Source organism: Mauremys mutica, chromosome 9 (assembly GCF_020497125.1).
Source record: "Mauremys mutica isolate MM-2020 ecotype Southern chromosome 9, ASM2049712v1, whole genome shotgun sequence".
NCBI classification, from domain to species: Eukaryota; Metazoa; Chordata; order Testudines; family Geoemydidae; genus Mauremys; species Mauremys mutica.
In genome coordinates this window covers 67,390,581-67,408,533 of record NC_059080.1, presented here as the reverse complement: position 1 = coordinate 67,408,533, position 17,953 = coordinate 67,390,581, and the positions used below count along the sequence as shown (strand labels likewise).

Sequence of the window (17,953 nt, the reverse complement as noted above, 5' to 3'; positions counted from 1 at the left end):
GGTTTTACACTGGTGTAACTCCAGTGATTTCAATTATTTAGCAATGTGTGTGAGGTAATAATGAAGTCCTGCACACACTGGGGGAATTCCACAAATACTGCTCATGGCAGAAGTTGACTTTTCACCAGTTCTTTAGACCAGCCCAGAAGAGCGTGTTCAGGACTTGGAGAAAGACATGGTCAGTAGCAGCTGTGGAGGGTTGTAGGGTTGCTTGCACTTTGCCTGTAAGTGAGGGGGTGACCTCTATCCCCCAACCTACATACAAGTTCCCTACCTAAAGCATGTTTATTCAAACTGTGTGTGTGTGTGTGTATGTATACCTAAAGCAGATAATTTCATCCACAATTTATTTTTTAAAAATCCATTGTAAAATATCCTGATTACAGTGGGACTCTTATATTGAAGCCATGTCTACCATCAAATGATGTTTACGTAACATGGAAAATCACTTTAAATGCATTGAAACAATTTTGTTCTACTTCACCATATATATGAATTCACTAAATCCATGTTCATTTTAAGCAGGTTGCTTCGTACAGTGGCTCTCAAACTTTCCAAACTATTGTACCCATTTCAGGAGTCTGATTTGTCTTGTGTACCCCCAAGTTTCACCTCACTTAAAAACTACTTGCAAACTCTGACATAAAAATACAGAAGTGTCACAGCACACTGTTACTGAAAAATTACTTACTTTCTCATTGTTACCATATAATTATAAAATAAATCAATTGGATATAAATATTGTACTTACATTTCAATATAAACAAGTCATTGACTGTATGAAATTTTAGTTTGTACTGACTTTACTAATGCTTTTTATGTAGCCTGTTGTAAAACTAGGCAAATATCTAGATCAGTTGATGTATCCCCTGGCAGATTTCTGCATATCCCCAAGGGTACACGTACCCCTGGTTGAGAACCACTGCCTTTCTATACAAGAGATTTGCATTGCTGCGGATCTCTTTCCATGGCAGAACAAGCATGTTAGATGCATGGTATCAACAAAATACATAAACACACTTTTTATGTGTAATTTAGTTGATGAAGAGGATTGGCCTGAGCTGATTTTTGGTGTTATGCTATCCCAGCAAATTTCCTGATGACCACAGAGAAACTTCCATTATGTTTGTGAAGAAAACTTTCTACATGTGACTTGATGAACTGCTGTCTTCCTGAGTCTGAAAATAGCCTGAAAAATATCTGAGGCATGAGTGTTATCTCTGAACCCTAATGGTAACAAATGTTACCTGCTGTTTTACCGCAGATCAGTTTTGCAAAAGCATCTAGGTATTCTAGGATTAAGGATGGATTTTAAATTGGGCAGCTCTATTCTCTTCCACCCCCTAATTTGTTCTCTAGATGTATTTGGAAGCAAGTATCATAATAATTTGGGAAAGGAAAACATGCAAGTCTTTATATGCTTGCACTTTCCATGGTATTTGCCACGAGGAAACATTCACTGATGGTTACAGAGTAACCACTTCCATTAGTAGAAAATGACTAATAAAATTACCACTTCACCCTTAATCCATGATGATATTCCCTATATTTTGCAAACAGTTGCTTCCAATTCTCTTACTATTGGTGCCCCTGCAAACTTTTGGAATGGTAGACAAGGAAGAATACAGCTGATCTTAACAAGTCATGGCAAATACAATCATTCACAATCTCCTTTCCTCAAAATGGACCTATTGGTGGAGAACATGTTTCACACAAAGTCTACAATGGAAACATTTGCTGGTTTAATAACGTTGGTTAAGGGTATGGTTTTTGGTGACATTTTCATGCCAGCAAAACCTCTAGTGTATATGCAGTTGTTTTTTTAAAAAGTGCTTTTGCCGGTATAGCTTATTTCACTGGGCAAACCACTGTACCATTTTTTGCCAGTAGAAGCTGCGATTACACAATAAGTGTTTGCCAGTATTGCTATACTGAATAAAGCTATGCCAGCAAACCTTTGCTATTGTAGCCCTGGACTTAAAGTAGAATCCTCTAAGAAAGGTGCTGAATGAGTTGTTGCTCTTTTTATCCTTACATAGTCCTGTACAATTTTAAAGAGAACAGTGTTTTGTTATATGACTCCCATTAAAATGAGGAGAGAGAATTGCTGCTAAAGGGAAACTCAAACCTGACAGAGGAATAGGATTTTTCAAGCAATGGCCACAAATAAAGACAAAATATTTGATGCAATAAATGGATGGAATGAGAGAAGCCAGTTTGTACCTCATAAATTAGAGGAATTGTTCAAAAGCAGTTTGTGCACATGGAATGCTGTCAAGGTCACTGAGAGTGAAGGGGTGAGCTGATTAAGTACTGGCCCGAGGATATCTTTAACTTATGCACAGAACAGTTCTAAGATTGATTTAAAACACAGAGGAAAAAATGAATGCAAGTTATTTGCAATAAAAGGCCAGTTTCTCCCATTGTCCTTCCTGGAGATCCTCAGGTGGAAGGTCTACACACAATTCTCACACTTAGTTACCAGGTCTGCCCTAAGTAAGGTTTCCTCAGTATTTGCAGTATTCTTTGCTATAGAGAACATTCCAAATACTGAGGTAAAATACACGTGTACACACACACACACTCTCTCTCCCTCCATCCAGTGGTCACACTTAAAAACATGCCAATTTTCTCTTTGATAACTAACTTGGTATCTGCAATATTTCCTACAACAAGGATAGGGAAATAAAGAGACTGTTGCAGATTCTGAGGTAAGTTTATCTAAGGCAAAATTAGTATGTTTTTAAGAGCAACCACTATATATAGCAACTTCCAATATAAGATCTCAAAGTGCTTTACAAATGTTACTGAATTAAGCCTTACTTCTATGAAGAAAGTATCCCCTGTTTAGAGATGAGTGGAAACTGAGGCATGTTTAGTTTAAGGCCAAAAGTTTTAAACATGGGCGCGTGAAGTTAAGCACCTTATTTCATACAGAGGCATCTAAATGTGTGGCCTGATTTTCAAAGGTGTTGAGCTCCCTGCTGACTTGAAGTTTAGCACCTCTGAAAATCAGGCTATTTACTTATAGATTTTGGTGACAAACTCAAATGCCAAGTTTCAAAGTTTTAGCCTTAGGCCAAACTTTCAAAAGTGATTAGTGATTTTTGATGTCTCAGTTCTCAGATGCTTAACTTTGTTAGAGGTCTGATTTTCAGAAGGCATGTGTTCTAGTATTTCTGAAAATCAGGACCATTTAAGGCATTTAAAGTTGGATGTCTAAACAATGAGAGACGCAAAATCACTAGTCACTTTTGAAAATCTCAATGTAAGTGACTTGTCTAAAGTACCACAGGAAGTTTGTGGCAGATCTAGGTAGAGAAATCCTTGGCTTCCAAAATGCAGTTCCAGGCTCTAACTACTAAAGCATCTTTGCCTTGCCCTCTGAATACAAATCCCTCTTACATATCTGGAAAATTTTCAGAGATCCTTTCTCCTTTCTAGGAGGCAAACACTAATGTTATATACTTAGCCTAAAGGGAATGTTAGGACTATTTTCTTCCACAGTTATACAAAAATCCACATCATATATAAGTAAGGAGTGTTTAATCTTTTATTCTAACTACACTACAGAAATATTTGGTTTTCATCCACATGTTTGCAAATATTTCATTCATGATAGTGGGATAGTCTATCTCAGATAGAATGGTTTAATCTGCATTCATTAGGATTTACACTCCTTTAGGAATGACAGAAATCTCCAGTGCTCTGTAGGGAGCCTGTCTGGGGTGTGGTTTGATTTTTTCTGTCATTACATAAATGATCTCCATGAAGATTTCTGTCTCAAAATACACTGAATAAACACAAATTAGAGCTCTGCAGCTCACAAATTTGTCACACTTTTCCTTATGTTTTACCAAAAAGATAACTCATAGAAAGGCAATTTCACTGCATTGTCTATCAATAGAGGTTTATATGGAATATCTGCTGGTTTAGTAATAATAGTGCTTTATTAATAATAATGCAAGAAAAAAATGAAATCTCAATCTGAAAACAAATCTGAAAACTGGATATCTCAGTAATATTAATTGCAAATGTATTTTTTTCCAGATAGATGATCCAATTCTGCCCCTCCCCACCCTCCATTTAGGTTTAGTAAATAATCAAATTGCTCTTGGAGTAAGATGTAGCTTTGCCTGAGCAAGAAGGGAAGGGTCTGGCCCAGAATTCTTAAAAGATTTACATAATCTTATTCTTGAAAGGGGAAGATAAACTGTCAGACTAAACCCTGTATTTCTTATGGCACAATGTGAGCTTCTGATTTTCAAAAGAAAAATTGTTCACATGCAGTTTGCAACTCTGTTGTTTTTACCCTTCAGTCTGAATTTAATTGACATGTCTAAATGTGCTGGAAACAGACTTTGTATGATTTTGCACAGACTATTTCACTTACATTTGTTTTTTGTTAATTGTGTGCACTCTTTTCCAAACACTCCAAGGAATTCTCATTCAGAACTTGATTGTGTAATCGTTACCCATCTAGGTGAGCCCTTACTCACAAGTATTTTATTTATGCCAATAGGACTGCTCACGTGAATAAGAGCTTGCCAAGGTGAGTAAGGGCTGCACAACTGAGTCAGAATAACTCTGTTTCATGAAGGCTGCTTATACTCCCAAATGATAATAAATTAGAAAGAAGCAATGTCAATGAAAGAAATGTCTATAGATTGACACTATGAAGCCAATGACATTCCAAAAGCATTTTGTAATAATTGAGGTCTCTTTAACGTCAACTTTAAATAATCTTTAAATCAAATGTCTGCACAAACATTTCTCATTGGGTTGCCAAGCATCTGTGCCAGCACCGTGAACAACCTCCAGGGTTATAAAGTTATTTGCACAGGTTTATTGGTCACACTTCTACATCAAAAAGCTGCAGATTGCCTTTTGCCTGTCTGTATTAACAAGGCTGATTGCAATAATGAACTGTGCTTACAGACATCTAGCAGAAATGGGCTCTTATATTTATTATTTTTGATGGTTATTATATGAAAAGCTATAATACCAGACTTGACATTCTGGTATATAATTCTTTTCTCTGAGAGATCTGTATCTCTTTTCACTTTTCCCCTAACCCTTTTCCCTTATCAGAATCTATCAGTGTGTGTGTTTCTATATATATAAATATAAATTTATAAATATATATAAAAAGAATAAAGTGCATCATAAATATTGCTGTCTTCATAAATATTTTTAAGTGACCCAATTTTCTTTCTAGGACCTGACAGTGGTATATTATAAATGTCACTCTAACACTGAGATTAGAAGAGTATTGTAAATAGCAGGGTAGCAACTAGTGCTTCTATTGTTATTGTTAAAATCTTGTTACATTTCATTTATGGTTCTTATCTATTTATGCACTGATCTAGACACTAGTGCTGATCAGAAAAGAAAGCAAAACTATTATCTATCCTCAGTTTGTCACGTGCCTAGTTATAACAATCATAATATCAGATTTTCTGCAAGCTGTATGAAGGCTATCACTAATAAAAGCAACTTGAAATGCCTAAGTCTGACTCCATGCTATGATTTTTAGCTGTGTGGATTCTAAAATGAGCTAACGGCCTGATCCTGTTCCCATTGAGATTAATGGAAAAACTCCTGTTCACCTCAGTAAGGTTCAGTCCCCTAGCTTGGCTTTTGCAGAACTAAACTATTATCCACATGTAGATGTTCACTTAGTATAACTTTATATAATGAGGAGTAAAATCTTACTCATAACAAATAAAGAAGGCAACAGTTATTCTCACATAACTAGTAATAAATTTCCTCAAGTAATTTATCAGCATATATATGAATACTCACAAGTCAGTTAAGAATCTGTAAATCCAAGAAGGGAAAGCTTAGGCACATCTGAAGACTTGTACTGGGAAGGAAACTATAGCAATGCTCTGGTGACTAGCCTGGTAAAGGTCCATCTTTTGTACATTATTCCTTTTGACAACTAGACTATGAGTGCTAAACTTCCTAGTGTGATTTTACACTCCATTCCAAATAGCTGTGTAGGGCTTAAGGTGTGTGGGAGTTCAGTAAATGGGCTTGCATTTTTGTGTGAAAGCACTTTTCAGGTGATTTTTTTCCTCCAGATTGTGGAACTGCATACTAAAGAAGAGCTTGTGTTTCTTTTTTTCCTTTTTCCATCTAAATGTTGTGCTGGGCCTCAGGAGGCCCGTGAACACACAAAACCACCTACTGAGGCTGTCACTTGACTGACAGCAAAAAGCTTCTTGGGAGATGGACGGACATGAGTAGGTGGACATGGAAAAATAAAGGACTGAAAAGATTAAATAAAAAAGACCAGAATGCTAGTACTAAATCACAGCTCTTTTACTGATCTCTAATGCATTCATGGTTATTGTAATTGTTAGATATATTCATGTCATGTAAAATAACTCAGCAAATATGAATTAGTTTTAGTGTCAAGTTAATGTCAAATGTTTAACAAGAAATACACTAACTGCAAAAATATATTTAAGACCAACCTTATATGTAAATGCCCAAATATCTTAATAATATAGTCTGAGAATATTTTGGAATATTGTAATAAGTGAGAAAAAAGTAATATAAAAGTATAAATAAAAAAGTAGACTATAAAAATAAAAAGCGTAATATAAAAGTAATATAATGGGTAAAATATATTTAATTGAGTCTTTCAAAAATCTAAATCATCTTGAAATGTGTTGTGTATGTGTGTATGCATCACTGTTTGTTGATTTCTAGACTTATAAACTGTTCTAAATAATTCAGTGCTGGTCGACCTCTATGAAATAGACATGACCAAACATTTAACACAGCACCCTAATTATTACAACATGTCCTTCAAGTAAAAGTGGTTTCAAAAGTTTTGAATGTAAATAATAAGACATATAGAGCAAACCTGGCTATGCTTTGCTGAGCTGCATCTAAATTATGTAAACTTGATTATGGTGCAAACATGATTAGTCCCCATCAAAGTTGAATCACTTCTAATAGTGGGTCACAATAATATTACTAGGCAGGTTGAAAACAGAGCAGATTGCTCTGTTAATACGCAGTTTTTAAAAAAAGTAACAGATCCCAATTTCTGTAACAAAATGTTAAGGGCTAAATTCTGAGATTTTCCTTTTAATCTGGAGTTAATTTGGTTTAATGTAACTGAGAGCAGAATTTGGTCTAAATCTCAATTACACATGTTAGAGCTAAGATGAGTGTAGAGTTGTTATAAAAGATACAAAAGCAAGGAAATTGTGATTATCTTGGCAGGGATTTTTAAGAAAGTTTATTTAGGACCAAAATATTAGATGGTAGTGGGAAGTATGGTGGGGTTTTGGTAAAATTGTGCATTTTTAGTGTATTCCATTTACTGTCCCTTTTTGCATTGTCTGTGGTGATTTTATGTGGAAATCCTTTATCCTAATAAATGTAAATGATCCTAATACAATAAAATAATTTTAGAATGATTTAAAAATATTGTGTAGCTCAGACTGATTTCTCTGACATTACTACAAAAGTCTGTGCTTTGTTACTAGAAAGGGAGGCGTTTTTCCTGACTGTTTCATTGCTCCCATAAAGTTTCCATTGACCTAGAGTGGATCTGTTGGATGTCTCTGAGGTATGAAAATAGAAATAGTCAGACTGTTTTAATTAATCACTGGCTTAATTTTTGTATAAATAGCCAAAAAAGAGATAAGCTCCGCCTCTCCCCCCACATTAGGCCAAGAAACCTTGTAGATAATTAAGCTCTGGAAGTACAACATTTTAAAAGCTGCATTTGCTTTGCAAGGACTATTTTCAAAGTTCCATTATCTGAACAGCCACTTAAAGGATTTATTTTCTACTGCAAGAATGAAGTATACTAGCTATCAGAGTTATCTTTAGGATACTGCTAGTGGTGCATGTTCAAAAGAAATGTTTGGTGGGAAACCCTCCCCCTCATATCCTGACCCTAGCAACCTCATTACAAAAACAACATTAACACACACACACACACACACACATATATATATATATATATATATATATATATATATATATATATATATATAATAGGCCAGATTCTTCATTCCACATGCAGCAAAACTCTCATTAACCCCCAATATCAGCAATACCTTGATGCATATATATATATATATATATATATATATATATATATATATATATATATTAGCCATTTAAAAATGTTGACAAAAGTTATACTAACTGGATCCTAAGAAACAAAAACAAAACATAACAACAACTTAGTCTCTGTCTTTGGATGCATAAAGTTATATTACAATATTGTTTACAATATTATTTTTTGAGAAAATGTAGCTCTGTTTAATCATAAAACAGTTGATTCTTATTATGTTTCTGTCTTGTGTTTACAAAATAATCATAGTCACGCTTCAAAATCAACAGCTGTAGTTTTGTGAAGAATTTTGCATCTATAGGCCTTTTTTGAATAAACTAGAGTTAATACTCACAGCAATAGTTCATTTTACATCACTCAAAAAATCTTTTAAAATGTCTGGATTTGAGCTATCAAGCCAAGACATCTGACTGAAGATATTAAGGCCCTGATCCTGCACGCTTATTCCAACAAATCTCTCGCCGAGGGAATCAAATTCTGAGCCAATTTTGCATTTGATCTGTGCCCAAAATTCCTATTAAATTAAAAGGAAGTTTTGAAGGTCGAAGTGATCAGGACTAGAGCTGAAATCCTAGTTACACAGAAGTCAGTGGGAATTTTGCCATTTACTTCAATGGAGCCAGGATTTCACCACACATTTCTTGTCTTTGGTTCTGCCCATTAGACTTAACTATTACAGCTTATGTGGGGCCCAATCCTGCCAAGATGTAATGCTATGCGCAGTGATTGTTGTGCTAAGTAGTCTCACTGAAAACTTGAGATGTAGGATCATCTATTGCTGCTATGCTGTATTAGCAGAGAGGACTATAATAGGCCAGGTTCTTCATTCCACGTGCAGCGAAACTCTCACTAACCCCCAATATCAGCAATACCTTGATGCATAGGGTGAGTTAAGAATGGACTTCCAATCCTTATCAAGCCTCAACTAAACCTTAAAAGTTTAATTTTTTCTTTAGGGTGCAATTCTGCAAAGAAACTGAGCATTCCAAAACCATTTGCTTTCCACACAACGAAAGGGTGGTTAGTATCCAGCAGCTGCAGGGCCTTAATTAGCTAGTGTTTGCAATGCATTTTAAAGAAGAAAAGCAATATATATACACCAATCATTATTATTTATCATTATTATTATATTTATTATTTATCATACAATCAGTGATTAAACACAGGCTTATACATATAAGGATTTAGTAACATTTTGCAAACTATCACATTGGAATAAGTTAGTCTGAGGTTTTTCTTACATTCTCTTTTAAAAGGAAGGAAATATTCCCACTGTAAAGCAGAAGTTCAGACTGTTTAAAAATATATATACTTTTAAAGAGCATTGTTTACCATAGAGACACTGGCTAATAAACCAAATACTGAGGGATCTTTAAAAGCATGGGCTCATTGTAAATGTGCATTTAGAGATTTAAAAAAACCCTCTCCTGGCTGAGAGTTTTCAAAGCAGTGCAGGGATTCAGCCACAGATCTCCCATTAAAATTAAAATCCCCTGCACTGCTTTGAAAATGTCAACACATTCTATTTTTACCCATTGACAGAGGCTCTGAATCTCTGCTTTAAAAAATAAATAAATAAAAGTGGGTATATATGTGTGTGTCTGTATCTGTGAATCTCTTTAACCAAATGGTCCATAATGTTCAGAGAATGAACAAAAACTTGATTTTTTCCCTACAGACCATAACACCTTCAAAAGAGCTGTTACATTTGCCCTTCCAGTGAGTGTTTACAGATTCTTGGTTCAGCAGAGTATTTGTCTGAGGCAGGGGCTATTTTTTCTTTTTAAACTCACTGCATGTAACTGAGAAGGACACACTGATTTGAGGCAGCTGCAATGGGAAAGGTTTTAATATTCAGAGTGCATATTCCAAAGGAGTGGGAAAAAGTCATATTACTACAGTTTCATTGCCTTTTTTTTTAAGTCCCACAGGCTGCTGTCCATGTGCATTAAAAAATGATTGGATTTACATCTTTTCAGAAAACTGAGGGTCTCCTCCTCAGGGAACATTCCTATTGGTGTGCAGAATCGAGCCTTGCGTTTATAAATGACACATGGTAATTGCTTTACATTTGTTTATTACATGTGTTTCACCGGAATCGTTTGAAGGGGGGGAAGAGCAGGTGGTGATGGTATCGCGTTGGTTGGAAAATACCTGCCATTTGGTGCAATCTAGCACATTCTGAAGTGTGTGGGGGATGCTGGAGGGGGGAGAGAAGCTTCAGACATACCTTTGCTGAGCAAAGGAATAAAATTAATCTGTGGCGGGGTACAGGGATGATTTAACAGCGCCCAGAGATCGGAATGAATTTCCCCGGCAGCAGAGAAACGCACCATCCACCCCTCATCCCCTTTCAATTAGAACACTGGGTGTTTGTTCATAAAGATGCAGACTCCGGTACACGTTTGGGCTGGCGCCCTTTTAAAATTCCAGTGAAGGCAACCCCCTTTGTTATTTATTTTTAATTGTAAGAGGAGAAAACAGCATCTGAAAACTGTATATTTCAGCTGCATTTATTTGTAAATGTTAAATGCTAAGATTTTATTCCCCCCTCCCCTACTTTTTGTTACCATCCTCTTCTCCACCTAGGAAAAAATGAGCCGAAATAGTCCAACCCCACTTTTCCAGCTCGCAGCTCGCAGAGGCTGCAACTGGCGAGTTGTTAGCTTCTGGCAATAATGAAGGATAAGGAAATAACAAGGGCTAATCATAATTAATAACCCCGACAGTCTCGTCACCAGATCAGCAGTAGCAGACACTAAAGCCTCTCTCGCGTTCAGAACTATCCCACATTTTGTTATTCCAACACTTGGGGGGTGTGTGTGTGTGTGTGAAATCAGCTAATTTTATATATTGTGGGTTTTTCAACATACCTATTTACAGAAGTGATGGTTCTTTTCCCTTGATAAAATCACCCCTTCCACATTAACCTTTTCCAGCATTAAAAATGTGCAGGGAACGAGTGAATGTGCTGCACATATTACGCAATCGTTCATTTCTAGGCACCAGACAATTATTTAGATGCAAACACCTTTAAAAAAGAATCCCCATCCTTTGACTTGTCACGTTGACGTCTTTGTCTGGGTTCCCCCGCTATCCCTCAATCCACGAGGTGGTGCTGTTGGTTTATGATGAGAAACTCTTCGCCGGTGAATGAGACCAGCGCTTTTCTGTGAAGCCAGCCCTGAGCTTGCAGGATGAGGTGAGGAAATCCTGACCCCAGTCCATGCACTAAGGGGAAAGGGGCAAGAAACTGCAAACTTTTTCCTCGTCCTGATTAGGCGAGGATGCTCCAGAATAATATACATTAAAGGGCATGTCCTCTCCTGCCAACTATCAGCTTAAAATGAATAAGTGTGTGTGTGACACTATTTGCAAATATCAGAGGAAAAAGCAGACCCTGCCCTGCCTTCTGAGGTATGACACTATTTTTTTGCAATGTGCATTATCAATAGGGTTGGAGCTCATTGATCATCCTCCCCCAAGCAAAAGAAATCGGTTTGGGTGTGGCAGATGCTGAAGTCTTTGCGAGGAATCGCTGCGGGTGGATAGCATACGCTGCACCGTCTCTTCGATTTTTCTATTTGAGTATCCTCCAAGGAAATCGCTGGAAACAAGATAAGTAGCGCGACTTTGAGGAGTTGTTAGCTTCAGGGACTTCTCATTTCTCAATGCCCTACTGTTAATGACAACCTGCACACTTCCTCCCCCATTTCTCATTTGTATTTCGTCACACTTTGAATCCCTTTTCTTTTCGCTGGCTTTGAGTCAGAACGTGCAAACAAAATCTGTGTGTGCTGACATTTTCGCTGGATTAATGGGGACAGATCAAATATGTTACCTGTCACCAGACGCTCAAGAAAGTAGTGGGGTTTTATTTTTGTTCGTTTGTTTTGCTTCCCAAGGAAGAAACATTTATTCCGTCGTGGAGCAAATTACTTGTGTGTGTACTGAGGGTTGGGGGCTGGGGGAAATCGCATGAAATTAACAGCTAACCTCTACAAAACAAAAATTCGATATACCCCTTTTGCACATCACTTCCCCTATCAAACGTTTACTAAACACAATGAAGAATAATACAGATCGGTCAGAAACAAGTCCGGCTCCTTTCGCGCTCAGGAGTTTTGCTCTTGGGTTGAAAGAGTTTTTTTTCCTTTTAAAAAACCAACCACAAAAAAACAAACTACCAAAAACTCAGCCCATTAATTTTAGGGCAAATTTACTAATCGCAGCCTTCCTAACTCTTGTCCGGCGATCGCTTGTTAGCGCTTAAGCTCAGGAGAGGCAGGGGCTTAGCAGCATCGCAGCCACCTCCCCATTTGCCAAACCGCAGACAAGAGCCTTCAGCCACATTATGACTAGGACAGCGCTGCCTGGAGGGTGGCACAGACCCCGCGCCGGCCGATCGCCCCGTGCGGAGGAGCCCAGCCAGGGAAGCAGGTGGGGGCGGGGCCAAGAGGGAGGTGGGGCGGGTTTGGGCAGCAGGGTGGGGTTTGAGCTGTCATGGGCTACTCCGAATGGCGAATGGGGCTGATGGACGGGCAGACGTCAGCCGCCCGCCCCGCCCCCTTGGCAATGTCTACAGCTTGCTGCCCTCCCCATTGAAGCATTTATTCCACTGGGATAGAGGCGGCTGGAGCGGCGCTGGCACCGGCGAGCCATGGCTGGGATTGTCTATTTCACCCTCTTCTCGCTCCTCTGGGGGCTCTGCGGCGCTGTCACCGGCTCTCGGGTGTACCCGGCCAATGAAGGTAGGTGGGCAGGGGGCAGCCGGGCTCTCGGCTGGGGCTCGGGGCTGCGGGGGGCATGTGTGCCTGGGGCAAGTTGCGGCTTTGAGCGGAGTTCATCAGCGGGCGAGCCGCTGGCACCCGGGGGCATTGCGGGCTGGGCGCCCGCCCGCCCGTCCGCGGGGAGCTAGTGGGTGCAGGGTCCCCGATGCAGCGGGAGCTGCTGGGGTTGGGAGCTGGCTGCGGACGGGACTTGGTTCCCAGCAGGCTCGCTCGGCGCCTCCTCCGGAGACTTTTGTCCCAGCACCGGGCGAGTAAAGTTTTAGCCTGACGCGGGCTGCTGCGGCGCGGGGCCCCCTGCGGCCGGATTGCCGCAGACTTGACATCGGCGCAGCCCCTTGCGGGCGGACGGGCTCCGCACACACACGCGCGCGTGTGAGCCTGACCTGGGTTCCCAGGGCAATGCGCCTTGCACTGCTCCCCTCACCGTGCGCGCACCCACCCCGGGCCAGGGACCAGCCCCCCGCAGCTGGGACCCGAGCGGCCGAGGTTGCAAATCAATTAGTGACGCTAAAATGCGCCGCGCAGCAGTTTCCCTACTCTTCACGCGCCCCCTTTCTGGGGCGGTGGGATCGCTGCGAGAACTGGGGTAATTTCTTATTGATGAGCTGGTGGAGTGGGCGAGTGCTGATCAGAGAGAGGGAGACCTGGGGTATTCCCTGCCCCGGAGATGGAGGGGGCGCCGGTAGGAGGCGAAGCTGCAAGAGTGTTGCATAATCGCATGGACCCACACATGCGCTCCCTGCAATAGACCTGGGCACATCTGGGTGCAGAGAGGTGCTGCTTCTCTGAGACTTCTCTCCCAGCCGGTGCCCGCTGGAATCTCAGCTCTGCTGCCACCGGCCCCCAGAGTGGACGACTGAGGGACGAAGCCTTGTGTTAGTTAGCTGGGGATTTCATTGTCCTGCCTGCATTCCCCCTAACGCACCCTGCCTTTTTGAAAATTAAAGACCTAAAAGGAGGCTCTGTATGTGACACAAACTGGGCTCCCAGAGTTTAAACTTGAGAGAAGAATGGAAGGAGTTGCAGATGAAAAGCTGCTGCTTAGAGCTGCTGTGGGTTGCTCTGGCCTCTTCCCCTCTCCCCTTCATTTCGTGTCTCTTTTTGATTCTCCTCACGTTTCCTTTTCTCCCCCTTTTTCTCCCCCCCCTTTTTGGGTAAATTGGGTTGCATTGTTCCCTTTGTCTCCCTAATCCACCTTACATTAATCCAAATGGATGTAGGGGGTTTTTCTCCAGGGGCAAAAAGAAGAATGAAGGGGAGTTTTGAGAAGGAGATAGCGACATTTTAAAATAGTTACAGGACTAAATGTCATCTTAAATCTACAACATCTGTCTGGAATGAAAGATGGAAGGGTGGGAGAGGATGATTTTTAATTAAAGCTATTTAAAAAAATACTCAAAGATTCCACATTTGTCCTTGACGGCCATAAACAGCCAGATTAATAATCGAGCCCTTCCTTTCAAATGGGGTTTGCCACTTGATTGTTACAGCTGGAGCCTTAATTTATAGTGGTCTTCAGAATCTGTGGTTTTGCAGGATCGCTGTGGTGAAAAGACCAATTTCACTGGGTCTGGTTCAAAGTCTGTAATTAACTCCATATTAGGTGAATGATCTTGTATTCTTTGCACATAACAAAATCACACTACCTTTGATGGGAGTGTAGGGTAGTGCAAGGAATTGCAAGATTGGGCTACAGCACACTTAAAATCACCTGGTGTTCTGTTCTTTTTTACTCTTAGAACTGAAGTGCGTATGTATGTGTTCATTTATCTACAAATACAGATTGGTGAACTCAAAACATTTTTTTTAAAGGGCAAACCCATTTTTCTGCAAATGCAGAAAAAACATCCAGAATGTGAGAACAATGTTATCTGACACTTGTGATGTCACAAATATGCTGAATGTTTAAGCAGTTTATTGAAGCCTCCTTCTAAAAAATATTCACCTATGTATAAGTGATGTGAATATCAAACTGGAATAGCAAACAGAACAAATAAGGTGTTTATTTTGGTCTGAAGGGAGTCCCATACAAAGTCACTTGTGGCTTTGCCATATTCAAGAGTCAGGAATTATGTGATCATCCTAAATCTTAACAAACAGTACTTTCCCACTCTTTTTGTGTAGCCTAATGTAAAATACAGGGGTTACATAAATGAGTATTTGGGAGCCCATCATTTGCGGTATATCTTCTATCATTTCTGGTTGTCTTTGTTTTTAATTGAGAATTATTCCATCTAACAGATGGGTTTGAGTACTAACAATGTTAGATCATCATCCTTGGAACAAATTTTAACAGTTACGGAGGTTAAACACGCTTTCAAAAATGCTCCAGGTTTAAAAGTGAGAGAAGATCAAGTTAATGTAGATATTCACCTAACTGAAAAAAAGTTTTGGTTTAGATCTAAGTTGGATATGGTCATGCTCTGCATGTATAGAAATGCTTGGGTAAATACTGTCTGTCATTTTGACCTTTGGCAACTGGAAAGTAATCCATTTTTTTCTGTCTTTCTGCAGTTACCCTATTGGATTCCAGATCAGTTCAGGGGGAACTTGGGTGGATAGCAAGTCCTTTGGAAGGAGGGGTAAGTTCTGAATTACTATCTGATCAAAAGGGTAAAATGGAGTGATTAGTAAGTTTCTGCAGAGTCCTAATGGCTCGATTATTGTTGATTATGGAGGTCAGATTTTTTCCATGCCTATGAAGTGAATTATACTTTGTTGGAGAAACCTTATACTCCCTTCGGATAGTTCTTTCATTGAAGAACTAGAAACCAAAAGGGCAGAAAAAGGGTTTCAAAATTAGGAGATTGGTCAAAGCATGGACTTAGATGCCTATTTAAAACTGAAATACCAACAAGAAATGTGATCTGGCGACCAAACTGGAATCCATCCCTGTAATTGTTATATCCATGGACAGTCTCCGTTCAGAGCAATTGCTGTTCTATTTCTAAATTGAGTGTGTGGTGTGGGGGAGAAGGAATCAATAGACAAGATACAAGACAGACCTTTCTTATGATGTGAAGGGACAGTAGTTAAATCGATTTATTTCAAAGTGAAAACAACATTACATGGTTTGATCCCTGTACAGATAAACCCCCATCTCAGATTTTTTTAGGGTTTTCTTTTGTACAGTGGGCAAATCATATGAATTTCTTTTGAGGACCCTATAAAAAGAGTAGTAAGCAACAGTATGTTATGTTTCAGATCCTGAAAGGAAGGGTCACACGTTCTGGGGTTGGATTTAGGGAGATTTCAGCATAGTCCCTTGTATGCAAAACCTTCACTGCTAATTTAACTAAGTATTTGTAGGCACAAACTGGCTGCTACCCGCAGTGAGCCCAATCAGGCAAGCTGCAGAGCACCTCTTGTGGGAAGCTGCTGAGAACCCTCAAATCCCCCAATCAATGACTATATAGGAGCTGAGGGCACTTTACACCTTGAAGGATTGGACCATTTAAGACTGAAAAAGTGTATCAGAACCTTTTTCTCTGCAGGAAATTGTAAAAGTGAACAGTTTAAGAAAAAATGTTGGCAATGTACATCCTGCGCCCATCAAATTAAAATACGCTCCGATCCTTTTTAAAAAAACAAATAAGCCTTCTTACATACAAATACACACTATTACTAAGTCAAAATGAGTGAAAATAAAGGGGCTCAAAAATAAGTAGTTGTATAAGTGGATTCTTCCAGTGCCTTAATGAAACACACTGTAGACTAACATTCCACCCTGCGCCCCCCCTCACCCCTGCTAAGAAGGAAAGGAAACAGTAGCAAATGGAAGGAATTTGAGGCTATTTATTTTAGTGATGCATTATGCATAAGCTTTGAATTAACCATAACATGGGAAAATGGAGGATTGTTTTGCCCCCCATTGTTGTTCTGCCTGAACTTGACTGCAGAACACTGCGCAGTCCCTGAGACCATTTTTTAAAGAGAGGGGGAATGATTGGCAGGCCTCTGGCGGTGTAGACAGCACACATTCACTGCTGATTGCAGGCAATTGCCCTCATCTTTTGACAGTGGGGAAAGGTACAGCTTTATCTCAGTGAGAGTCAGGCTTCCTTGTTAATTCTATACCCTGGAAAGGTCAATGATTCAGACAGAGCCTTTCTTATGCTTCACCAAGGGGTACCTACAGTGTAGATTAAAATATATTAGAGTCTTTTAATAAGTCAGTAGCAGAATTGATGACCAAAGGAGCTCTGTATGTTTTTAATACTTACTTGATTCCCCCTCACTCCCCTTAGTCATCTTTGAAGACTCCTCTCAAGTTTGAGAAGGAAATGGGTACTGTTTTATTGTGGACGTGACTAAACCGACCTATGTGTGTTCTATTTTTAAGCTGGTAGTGAAAAATTTAAGAGTACATGGTCTGTCTGTGCAATAGAGTGCTTGGAAAGCATTTATTTTAACTTCATAGGCTGCAAATTTATTTCAAAGCAGCAGAAAAGAACACCCTTTTCTCTTTCTTTTTTTCTTTGTTCGAAAATAACCCCTGAAGTTCTATCCTTCCAGGCCAGTTTGTTTTCTTTTTAACTGTGTGTAGCTTATTGTATGTACTTAAAAAATCCTGTTTGATAGATCTACAACAGACCTTTAGATGTTAAGCATTTTATTTGTTAATATGAGGTGTTGGAGGTAAAATTAGGGTATTGACCAATGAATAGAACTAACCATTATCAAATATATATAGTAACTATGGAGGAAATAAAGTATTGCATTATAAATTTAATTAATGAATTACTCTTAAATTTCACAGTTGAAAGAGAGGTTCTGTTTCTGGAATGCTTTCTGTGCACCATTAAACCATGGGATGAGTTATATTATAAAAGTTCATTTTAGAGGGAAAACAAAAAGATATTTCTTTGACCACACATTTAGAGTTGCATATAATCTCAAGTGGTTGGAAATTTAGGACTCTAATTGTTTTCAGCTGCTGACAGATTTTTAAAAAATTAAATAAGAAACAGATTTTTTTTTTTAAAAAGGTCATGCATGTATTTTGCACTGAGGGCCTGATCCAACACCCACTGAATTCGGTTGTAGTCTTTTCATT

General features: G+C 39.2%; 1 protein-coding gene across 1 annotated transcript in view; it reads left to right on the top strand.

Moving 5' to 3' along the window:
* Positions 1-12,725: 12,725 nt before the first annotated feature.
* Positions 12,726-17,953, top strand: part of EPHA4 (EPH receptor A4) — a 131,641-nt gene continuing 126,413 nt past the window's right edge. The window contains exons 1-2 of the mRNA XM_045030434.1: positions 12,726-12,858; positions 15,412-15,479. Of these exons, the coding sequence (XP_044886369.1) occupies positions 12,768-12,858; positions 15,412-15,479 (159 nt within the window). The 5' untranslated portion in view covers positions 12,726-12,767. The remainder of the gene's footprint in view (positions 12,859-15,411; positions 15,480-17,953) is intronic.